This window comes from Ixodes scapularis, unplaced genomic scaffold, assembly GCF_016920785.2.
Source record: "Ixodes scapularis isolate PalLabHiFi unplaced genomic scaffold, ASM1692078v2 PGA_scaffold9__187_contigs__length_104089568, whole genome shotgun sequence".
In the NCBI taxonomy this organism is placed as follows: domain Eukaryota; kingdom Metazoa; phylum Arthropoda; class Arachnida; order Ixodida; family Ixodidae; genus Ixodes; species Ixodes scapularis.
The window spans coordinates 66074269-66086311 of record NW_024609884.1 but is presented as its reverse complement, the minus strand read 5'-3'; the positions used below and the strand labels follow the sequence as shown (position 1 = coordinate 66086311).

At 43.1% G+C, this 12043-nt stretch overlaps 1 protein-coding gene across 1 annotated transcript in view; it reads left to right on the top strand.

Moving 5' to 3' along the window:
- Positions 1-12043, top strand: part of LOC8029713 (low-density lipoprotein receptor-related protein 2) — a 239990-nt gene that overhangs the window by 190884 nt on the left and 37063 nt on the right. Inside the window, exons 37-43 of the mRNA XM_042287297.1 lie at positions 1304-1525; positions 2794-2976; positions 5516-5823; positions 7107-7335; positions 10437-10565; positions 10641-10796; positions 11790-12024. Coding sequence (XP_042143231.1) covers positions 1304-1525; positions 2794-2976; positions 5516-5823; positions 7107-7335; positions 10437-10565; positions 10641-10796; positions 11790-12024 — 1462 coding nt within the window. The remainder of the gene's footprint in view (positions 1-1303; positions 1526-2793; positions 2977-5515; positions 5824-7106; positions 7336-10436; positions 10566-10640; positions 10797-11789; positions 12025-12043) is intronic.

Sequence of the window (12043 nt, the reverse complement as noted above, 5' to 3'; positions counted from 1 at the left end):
ATGGCCACAATATTTGTTATGTGTTTGCTCTCTTCATGACTGAATATCCGGAGATAATTTCAGACACACCGTTCAGGCATAGATCTTGGGTGTCAGTAAAGCTCGTCCAAAAAGGCTTACAGGGGAGTAGGGGACGCTTGTTAGGGCCTCCGTCGTAGCTAGCCGATCTCGGCGTTTGCGAAAACTTAATCTTCTATCAGCATAAAATTTGAGTGGGAGATATATGATGACACGAGGAAGACATCATAGCAACTTTAGTGCAGTAGTGAGGTCGAGTTTATTGCGTTTCCTTAATAAAAGTTCATGCGTCACCGCTAGGCTTAACTTCGATACTCCTGTGAGGATGCGGCTTGCTTTTCGTCCAATGAAGTAACAAGGAGCAGACGTTTGGCACACAAAATACGTGCAAGGTCAGATTTCAGTTCTAGTACACTGGTACTAGGCGGGATTATTGAAACTGGGCTCTAAGATGCTCTCGTGGGGTGAGGTGATTAAGCCACGTCTCAATACGTTTGGATACGCACGCACAATATCCGGTGTTTCGGGAACCAAGGAAAGTGCGCCGGTCTTCGTTTTGTATCAGTCGGGAATGAGTGTATTGTACATTTGTAAAAAGTCAGATAATCAAAAACGCAAGCAGCGCGTTCGGTCGCGACATGATAGCATGAGATGAAGCTGCTCAGTCGAAACCGAAACTGAGTGGCCAACTAGTTCCTAGAGTGCACTGCGTGGTATTTTGCCGCGATGGGGCGCGTCGGTTTTGAAAGAAGTCCATTGTGAAGTGGCCGCGCCGTGCCGAGCGGAGCTCGGTTGTTCACTCTTTCTGTGGCTAAGCGCTCCCTCTTACCGGCAGCCGGGCCGCTGCGTGCGCTGCGCCGCCATGGAGAGGGCTTCTCTAGTGGCGTTCCTTAGAACTACACTGCGCGACAGCTAGCAGGAGCCTCGTTCCTTGAAACTAAGGCGCGTGCCAGCCAATGGGAGCCTATCCATCAGATTGCTGCTACAGACAACAGGCTTTGCTTTATTGGGACAGGGAAATGTGCTGTTTGGTGCGGGTGTAAAAGCTGATGATGTTGGTTCGCTCCATGGGACAGTTAATGCTTTCACTTTAAAAGCCCTCCCAGCGAAAACCACCGGTACCTACCTATTCAGCTCTGTTACACAAGGTGCTCCTTTCGGCTTTCTCTTCTGCACTATGCAGCCCCATTTTTGAAGCCTTTCCCTTTGAAAAGCTTTGTTTGCAATAAATGGCTGGAGCCCAGCCTAGTCTGGCACCGTTCTGACTGTGGGTGCGGCAATGCAGGTGACAGCCATCCCTGCCGAAGCAACAGCGGGGGCTGTGAGCAGCTGTGCATCCCGGTGTCCAACAACCAGCGGCAGTGCATGTGCAGCACAGGCTACAAGGGCAACGGCGACACGTCGTGCATGCCCTACTCGTCGTTCCTCGTTGTCTCTGAGCTCGACAAGGCCAGGGGTTACAGTCTGGAGGACCACGGCGAAGCCATGCAGCCCATTGCCGGACCAGGTGAGCCCTCAACTGTCTAGTTGTGACTAGGTCTAGGACAAGACACTTTGGGCGAGGTTCTTCTGTATAATAACCATCATACTCTGCAAGTTTTATTCAGATTGATAGCAACAAATTTTAAGAAGAGCATTGTGAAATAAGAAAATTCACTCCTTGTGAACCACTAAGTGCAATGCAAATTTCTCTTAGGTTTGTTGCCATGCCCCAACTGTGCACAAGAGCATGTTTTATTTGTCACGTGCATCCAGAACATAAAAAAAAAAGAAGCTATATATATTGAAACAAACACCAGAATAATAAAAAGGAGATAAAGTAGGAACTGCAAAATTTTCATTTAGCTACTCTAAATATCAGTTTTCCCATGGAGCATGTTCCTTAAAACAGGATTCTTGCAAAATGCAAACTAAAAAAAAATAATCTCAGCTCACCAAATGGTGTTGTGGTGTGACCTATGAATAAGGAAACACAACTGCTCACGAGCGACTCTTCATGGAATACTGTAGCTGGACTTGTGCATGAGCAGTACTGTCGAGACCGTTTATAGCAAAGTTGGTTATAACAAAATAGTGGCTACAGCGAAGCGATCATGATTTCCCCTTCCCTTTTGCACTTCGTTAAGCAAAGTCGGTTATAACGAAATAGCGAATATAGGGACGTGATTTCCGATTCCCGTTGACTTCGTTATAACCGGTCTCGACAGTACTTATTTTCTGGATCACTCGTAAATGCAGGAATATCATGTGCGCACCTGCCTTTAGAATCAATGACATAATGAAAGACTGCAATGTTGGATAAGATGTTTGGGCTTTTGGTTCATGGATGGCAGTGAAAGCCACGAGTGTTGCCTTGGCATTGGACACGGGAAGTACCTACCAGTAGCAGAAACAAAGTTGTGTGTAAATTTTATTGAACCTAGGTAATACAAGCAAAACACAAAAGTGGGTGACGACTGACATGTGCGAACAGTGGCATTTTGTTCCCTCCTTTTGTGTTTCGCTTTCACTGTCTTAATAACCATGTCAACACGCTTGTCAAGATATGTATCATTGAGGTAGACTGATTTCCTTCTATTCTCTTATCTTTGCGCCAAGTTTCTTTTCTGCGAGATGCGTCGGTTTGTTTGCAGAGTGCTTTTTGCATGGTGGGTAAACAAATCTGGGCTACTGTAGCTCAGTCCCAGGGAAGGGAGGCGAATTAAATGGCTGGAGAGAAAGCTCTCAAGTTAGGATCGCTGGTTGGAGCTGGAGGAAACTGTCTCTTGCTTGCAGGGCACAACATTCTGCACCTGGACGTCCATGTGGCGATGAACCACATTTACTGGATTGAGTTCAACCAGGGGGAGCGTAATGGCATCTACCGCATCAAGCCAGATGGCACGGACCTGAAGCGTGTCATTGCAGATGGCATCGGGAGCAATGGCATTCGAGGCGTTGCAGTCGATTGGGTTGCAGGCAAGAAAAACCATATTAAAATGTGATCATTGTGTTCAGGCAGTCGAGCGATGAAAAAAAACCTGGAATTTTAAGCTCGAACAAGTCGAGGAGTTTGGCCGAGATGTAATCAGTCGTAGAAATTTGTGGAAGGTGGCTTTTCAGCATACTAGGGTTGTGCCAATGTTAGAACTTCCTAATTGTAGTTTCAAATAATACGCGATTCAGTATTCGCTTCGAGGTGAGCTGCAATAGTATTCATGCATTTCTTGTTGATCGCAGCGGGTCATCTCCGTTGAGTGCGCTTCCCGCCGTACACCTGTGCACTGTGGGGAAGTGATACCCACGGAGCTCACACTAGTCATATACAGTCAAACCCGTTTATAACGAACAGCAGGAAACGCTACGATCAGTTCGATATAGCAAAAAACATTTCGACGACCTTCCACAATACGTTCGTTGTAAGGCGAGAGCTTCTCTTTCTTTCTCATCTCTTTACTTTCGCCTTAAAACAAAACACTAAAAAGCTTTTTTCTTTTTCTTTTCTTTTTTTGCGCATGTGTACAGGTTTTTTTTTAGCTTATCTTCTTTCCTGAATCACTTCTCTTCGTGGGCAAACGCTTTGGGATTAAAAGTGTTTTTTTTTTTGTGCGTGCATGCAGGGTGTATTTTTTAGCTTTCTCCCCTTCTGAATCGCTTCTCTTCGCTCAATTTTGTTCGCAACTTGAGCTTCTGGAATTTTCTTTCTTTCCTGTCCCTTCTTGGGGGAAGGGACAGGCTAGAAGAAGATTGTTTGCGCGTTTTTGGAAGCCTTCTCGGGAGAAAAAGTTTGATACGCCAATGTGTTGTTCGTTATAAAAAGCACTTTTTACATGCATTTTTATTTGAATTTTTTGTGAGTTTGATATTGACAATAATTCGCTGTATGTGGGTTCGTTCTATATGGGTTTCACTGTATAGGGGGAGTTTGTCCATACATTGGGAAGTATAGAGGCAAATGAGGAGGTGCCAATGGTCGAAAGCGGGCTGGGCATGTTCCAGGGCGTCTTCACAAATTTGAATGTGGCCAGCCAAAAGCCGCGAATAATACCCGGGTGGTGGTCGCGAGAAACAAAATTAATGAGTGTCGGAGTAACTCTCGGTGACTGAAAATATGGTGCACATGATTTTTTCACTCACTGTTATGCAAAATAAAAATCCAGCAGAACAATCTACGTATCTGCGAGTCAGGCGTCGAGGGCCGGGAATTTGCCATCCTAGCGGTCAGACTCCGCCTGAGCAAAGTGGAGTTTGAATGCCACATTCGGTTCTTGCATTTTTTTGCATGATCATAATCGAAACGTTGTGTGCACCATAAATTCAACCATAAAGAGAGTCTACATTTAACTCTTAACGCTTATTAAAACTGTTTCTCGCTACCACTGCTAGGAGATGAATTTTCGTCTTCTGGTTGGCCAAGAGAGCATGTCAAGCCCTTTTTATGCATCTGGTGCACGCCCTGGCTCTGCCCACTCCTCCCATTGACCAAACTGTCTCTATGTACGGCTCTGGCTGACACCACAATCCTGTGAACCTCACTTTCCTGCAGCGCAGCCACGCGCTTAGGAGAAAAAAAGCACATGTTCAAAGCGGTATATTTAAAAAAGAAATGAAGACTTTGGGAATGTTAATATCTACTTTGCAGTAAAACTTTACAAATAAACTATGGCTATTATGCAAGAGTATATGTTAGGCAGTGATGTCGTAACAACCTGCATTCATCATTTGGGCTTCTCTTTTTCTTCCTTTTTTTCCCCTCAAATTCGAGATTGATGAAAAAATACTTGGATATAGCAGGAAGATCTGTATATCCTCTCAATTGCACACAGCTCTATAGGTTCGATTTTATGTAAATTCCATAGTTCACTTGCTATCCCAATATAGGCATTAAACTTTGAGGCAACAGTCCATAAATGCAGTTAGTTAAAATTAACAGCTTAGAAGTGGACAAGTGGAAGCTTGGGGGCAACCTTCAAAAGTTTGGCTGGGTTTTTTGTTTAAGCATGGTGCAACAGTAGTGAAAGGCGTAGAAAGGTGTGCTTCGACTATTCAATATTAGATTAGAAAATATTTGGTTAAAACCACTATTTGCCATGTATTTGCTTCAAACTCAAAATCTACTATTTGCACATGCCCACAGCCTATCTTCTTTTATGTGCATATATGTTCAGGCAGCACAGCCTCTGCCTTTGATTTATACCATACCTGCATGCTGGAATTACGAATGTCTGTATGAATGTCAGTGGGGCTTGAAATGTCAATTTGAATTCATTTTAGCCTGCAAGTTTTCGTATCATTAAGGGTGCAGTGCACCACTATCTGTTATCGGTGGTTGTCGACATAAGAGTCGGAGAAGCCTGTTAAGATCATGCAGGAACATCTGGAAGGTTTGGGGACTTTGCAAACACAATTTTTTGTTGATGCTTTAGTTGTATTTAGTAGAACTTCACAAACAGCTTTTGTTGAGGGTCCACCTGTATTTAATGGAATGAGCAAGTTAATTGCATAATTTCTTTTCCAGGAAGTATCTACTTCACCAATGTCTTCCCTCACGAGACCTACATGGAGGTTTGTGAACTGGATGGTTCCAACAGAGTGATCCTGCTCAAGACAACCACTGACTCACCACGAGAGATTGCTGTGAACCCCATCAAACGCTACCTCTACTGGATTGATTATGGACAATACCCTAAGATCGAGAAGGCCTATTTGGATGGCACCAATCGCGTTCCTATTGTAGTCACCGGAATCAGCAATCCAAGGGATCTTACTATCGACATTGTCACCCACGACGTCTACTGGGTCGACTCCAGAGAAGATGCAGTTCAGGTGAATTCGGCTTTGCAAACGTTTGTACGAGAATGTATGTTACAAGCAACGTGGCACACCTTAGGATTGAACCCTTTGAATGCAAGCTATAGTTTGCAAATATTTTATTGTCTGTGAAAACTGGGGGTGTGAGCAGGTTGCTCTAGGAGATATTCTTACTGCACAAGTATGGCAGAATGGCCTTAGGCCCGCTTCAAACGCAGTTATTTTTCCCGGCATCTTGACATCGTAACACTAGTAACATGGGCCCCTCGCGTTAACATGCAGCAACCGGATTGCTATGATTTGCTATCATCATTCAGTTTAAATTTTCATGCACTATATGGATGCCCAATTATGCACTAAAAACATGTTTTTAGATCTTCAAATAGCATTGAGAATGTGAACATATCTCCCTGAAACGATTTAGTCGTGAAAACGATTCCTTTCAAACCAGAACGAAGTTAAACCCCATCTTTAGTTGTCACCACCACCACAGTGGAGTCGCATGAAAATATTGCATTCCTCATAGGCTGCTGCCGCTTTGAACCTCTGGAGAGTTGCTCACCCGTTTTGAGTTGGGCCTGATCCCAGCAATGTGTGCTGCAGTGCGAGGATCTAGGGAAAGCAATGGAACAACGCGCCAGCAACCCCGAAATTGCTGGGAAAATTGCTCCGTCTGAAGCAGGTCCTAGACAGCCACGAACTAGCACTTCAAAACTTCTGTGCCATACATTTCTCTCTCTAAATCCAAACGAGATTTGGATAAGGGCTACTGTTTGTTCGAGAACTGCAGGAAATGATCCTTTTCCACGCAACTGTTTGTGGTATTTTGCCATTCCGTAAGACCGGGCTTGCCACAAAAGCAGCTTGCATACTGTAAATGAGTTCATTTTCGTGAATCACCTACAATTCGTAAAAAAATAGGTCCCACGAACGATTCCGAAAAAATGTAAACACATTGGAATCTATATATTGAGATCCCAATGCGTCGCAAAAATTGGAACCTGCAAATTATTCCAGAACTTCAGCTCTGACCTAAATCGCGAAATATTGAGCCTGCAAAAAATAAGTCGTTTACAGTATTTCCTTTGATATGGATCATGCTTGCATTATACATACACAGATAAACCAGCTTTATATATGTGGCATTTAGAGAATTCCCAAGTCAATGTTGAAGAATGAATGTTTCTGCAGTTTTGGGTCTTTGTTTCTGCCAAGATCTCAACACAAGGCAATCTTTTCTTCGTCTCTTGAGTGCCTTCCAGGTTACTTTACAAGGACTTTTGTTCTCTTGCTTTCAGAAAGTGGCCTTCTCGGGTGGCAGCCGCCAGTATGTGAGGAAGAACCTGCCCAACCCCATGGGAGTGGCCGTCTCTGGCCAGTATGTCTACTGGGCCGACCGGAACCTGAGGACCATCTACAGGGCCAGCAAGTTCCCGAGCAACACCTCGACCCCCGCAGAACCTGTCAAGTCGGACCTTAACATGCTGCGAGATATTGTGGTCTTCGACAGTTCGAACCAGCCTCCAGGTATTGACTTGCATGGAAGCCAGGTGGCATCAGTTGATTGTGTGGACATGCATGAAGGAAGGAATGTGAATGAGCAGTAGGGTCTTAGTACCGTAGTTAGAATTGCGAGAAGAGAAAGTATGCCGGTGAGCTGATCAACCCTGAGACAAGGATAGATAAAATAACGGACAACACCACACAAAGGTTTTGTCATGTCGGTTGAAATTATGATGTTATGACCTTAGTATCTAGCTGGGTTGGGCAGTTATTCAAATTTTTAGTACTAGTTTTAAGTAATATGCTATTCGACCTTCGCTTCATGATGAACTGTAATGTTAATACTTTTTGGGGCGGTGGCAAAGTCACGGTCATGCCGGGTGAGTGTCTCTCATTGAGCACTGCATAGATGCAATACCCGTGAAGTGGACGACACGATCCTGCAGATCTAGCTTTGTCGTGTCACGGCTGCGTGATCACAAAAAAAAAAAAAAAAAACACCTTCAGAGGCGATGTGCATACACACTTTGTGCATTTAGAAAATGCTGGAACTTGGGCAATGCTGATGACCACCTTTCAGTAGCATTTTCGAGACTAAACTATGGCTATTATGAAGTAATATAGTATATCATGTTGCAATGGCCTCACAAGCTGTGTGCATCATAGGTCGTGTTTATTTTTTTAGATTTGAGGTTAAAGGATATTTATTTGGATGTAACAAGAGAATTTTTATCAATCTATTCGATTCAGTATAGCTAGGCTTCAATCTAAGTTTAATTTCATGTCAAATCCCTCGTTTACTTGCCACACCTATTTAGGCCTGGAACTGGCCAAGGCCACATTGAATTAAAGTTAACTAAGCTTAGCTGTGGCAGCGATGCGATTGCTGCGCCATTTGCGCCAAAGCGCTTACCCTGCTACATCTTGCCAAAATATTGTGAATTTGCACTAGCATTGCGCTAAAACGTAATTTCACTTTAGAATTACTCGAAATATAATAGCTGATGCCCCACTGCACGGCCTGGTCGTTGGGTAGGCCTGCTGTGCGAATTTTAATTACCTTCGATTATCGCCTCAAATAACATGCTACTCGATTTGACCTCTGCGTCAAACACTGACAGTACTCGGAAGTCTCGCAATATTTTGCATGTTCGTGGTCTATTCTGGCGGGTTGGGTAGCTTCGTGAATGCGGTTCTAGTCGCGCTTTGGTGCTGCAGTGAAACAAGAGCTGCAAAGTAGGCATCACGATTTTGAGTACTTTGCTTCACCGCAGCACACCTGCATGCTAAGAAGAATGCACCCCTCCAGAGCGGGATGTCGCACACGGGGGCGTCGCATATATTAAAAACTAAAGGGAGCTTAGTGAATGTTGATGTAACAGCCCTTCCTTTCACTAGAATATTATGATTAGAACAGTGGCTAGTAGTATAATATATAATAGTACACCAGACTGGATATTGGGAGGCCCGGTGTTCAAATCCCAGCTCCGCCAAAGATTTTCGTCTTTCGGCTGATTCATAGACTTTACCTCATTCGATCAAGTATGGTTAATTTATCTGCATATTTTCAATAATAAACAACATTGTGACATTTTTTTTTTTTTCAAATTTAAGGAAGAATCTTTGGTTATTGTGAAAAAATTTATTTAGACCGTTTTCTAGGTTTATTTTTTAAGCAGAGCTCTCGTATTGAGTTATAACCAGGATTCCGTGCTTTCGGAGTGTATTTCTCGTGAAATTCGGAGAGTGTTTTTCGGAGTTTATTTTTCGCTGAAAATTCATGTTTTGTTGGAGTTTATTTTTGTTAGATTCCCATTTCTCTGAAATTCGGAGTTTATATTACTGTGTCCCCAATTTAAAAAATTAAAAAACAAAATAGTCAAGGTACCATGTCCCATTGTCATGAAGGAGCCTTGACAAGCTAAAAAGCAAACCCCTTTCTGAATAGTTTGAGACTTCAAAGGAAACTGAAGTTGCGTCTTCTCAGGACTACTGACCTTGTGCTTTTATAAAGTTTATTTGTAAAACCCTTTCTTTTTTGCTTTTTCTTTTTTCTTTGTGAACTCAAAATTCGGAAGTTTTCAGATAAATCTAAATTGACGGAAAATTTACCGGGGAATGTTTTTCGGATTTTTTCAGACTTTTCCGAAAACATCGAACCCTAGTTATAACCTCTATATAGGTTCCATCATAGGTTCCATCTGTGTGATGACACAGTGAATAGAGTAAATTAAAACTAAATTAGCTGGTGCAGTGGGTGGAAACTTTCAAATAGCTTTAACGAGTTTGGCGGGATTTTAAGGAGGCGTATTCATCGTTCACATGCCGAGTTTTGTTATCATAAGGTTCTACATATAAAATGTCATTATTGTTCATAATTAAATAAAAAAGCCTTTTTATGTTAAGAATTGCAGTTTTATTACTACCTTTAGGACTTCAATAAAACATCCATATAGGTGCTTGATATTACAGTCGAGCCCGGTTATATCGCACTCGGGTATTTTGAATTATTGTTTATATCGAACAGTGCAAACATCCCCTTCAAAATCTCATGTAATAGTATAGGAGCGTTGTTTTTCTGTATCGAACTCACATGGTGGGGGCACTCGATATAGTGAACGAAGCACCGTAACACTTGTTTTCCTTCGGTCACATCCATGCAAAAGGCATGGGAGGCCAAACGTTTCATGAATTTGTTTTGTATGCTTTTCCAGGTCTGTGTACTCTGTGAGAAAGAAAAGTAATCCGATTTTTCATGTAGGCCTGAATAGCACTTGTAGCATACAGTTTCTGGACTGCTGAGGTACCTGCTGTAAAATAGATAATTGTGAACATTTGTATATTTTCTTTTTTTCACTTTTTTTTTTTTTTTACATTTTTTAACAACTGAGAAAATCTACAAAAATGTCAGCCTTTGTAATTTGAACCAAAACATCAAATGCTTATCAGCACAGGGAACTTTAAAAAAATTTGGATGACTCCTGTAACAATGTGAAGCACACAATACAAAGCATCTACTAGCATGTCTGTGTTATATACTTGTCAATCAGCAATTACAAAAGAAGCTAAGAATGCTTGTACACTCAGTGTTGACTTGAAGTGTGAGATTGCTTGCTAATTTGCAGCTTCTTCACCGTGCTCAACGCGTCCCTGTGACCAGCTGTGCTTTGCGATGCCGGAAGCCTTCAATAGCACCAAGTGGAAGTGTGGCTGTGCTTCGGGCGAGCTGGCACCGGACGGGCGGAAATGTGACAGTAAGTGGAAGGCTGTACGGGGGGGGGGTCTAAGATCTCTGGGAATAGTCTCAATCAGTAACTGTTACCTTGCAGTTTCAAAAGTGTTCCTGGTCTTCACGACACGTCGGGAGATCAGAAGCCTTTTCATGGACCCCCACAAGACAAATGTACCGTTCCAGCCTCGAGGAAACCTCACCAATGTGGTCGGACTTGATTTCGACTATGCTGACAAGAGAATGTACTTCACACGTAAGCCTCTGTTCATGGACACTTTCCTGTTTAGGGTTGGCCATTTGCTTTGCCATCGCCCTCTCGGTGGCTCCAAGACAAAGCTCCGTCCTACGGGCCCCCAGGTGGCGGGTTCGGATCTCGGCCTAGATGTTCGCAATCTGACGGAGGCTGATTGCGGAGAGGGCTACATGTAACCGAGCTTTCAATTGCACGTCAAAAGATCCCCAGGGGATCGAAATTAATCTTCAGTCCTCCACTGGGGTGTGCCAGCTGCTCGTCATTGGTTTGGCACATAAAACACCCAAATTTGACTTTTCATTTGCTTTGCCATCAAGAGGGCCACAACGAGATGCCTGGTGGTTGACTGCTATTTTTCTGCTTCAATCTGAACCAGCATTTAAAAAATTGTTCACTTTCTGTGTTGAGGCTGTCCCAATGGGAGTGCATTTGAATGCCAAATGACGGCTGTTAGGGGTCACATAGGTAAATTTGTAATTTCTGCAAAATACCTGATTGTTTTTGACATTGTAAAGAATGAACAAAATGCACATATTATAAGGCAGTACTGGGCAGTTGAAGTGAGTACTAGTAATTTTTCGAGTCTATTCAAATTGCCGTAAAGTACCGGAGAAGCGCCCACCCCACTTGCACTTAAAACTGGGTTAATCTAGGCATGGGCACTTGTCCAGTTAAATCGGGCACTTATAATTTGCAGAATTTCCAAGTCTGGGAAATGTTAATAGTGGGTGCTTGAGCGAAGTGGGCGCTTCCGCGATGTTTTATGATAAGTAGAATCTCACTGATACGTTTTCAGGAGACTGCAGTAAGAAGCTTCTGTTCTGAAAAGAAAATTAGCAACCGATAATGAGCTATACATGAGTGTCTTGCGGATATTTTTTTCCTTTGTATTTCTGAATAAAACAATCGGGCAAATTGTTTCTAAGGTTTCCTTAGATGCACATTCTTTTGTGTGCTCTCTCAGCTGCCACTTGCTTTATGCTTTCCTCGTAGAGATTCGTCCTGATGGCAGCATTTCTTGGGTGAATCCCGACAAGATGGACATACACGTGGTACTGAACAAAACTATAAATCCCGAGGGCATTGCATTCGACTGGACGACCAAAAAGATCTACTGGACCGACTCTGCCAATCGCAGCATATATGCCATGAACAGAGACGGCAGTCAGCTTGTCATGATTGCCCATGTAGAGAGGCCCAGGGCCATCGTCTTGGATCCCTGTGAAGGGTAAGTTGGTGTTTTTTGT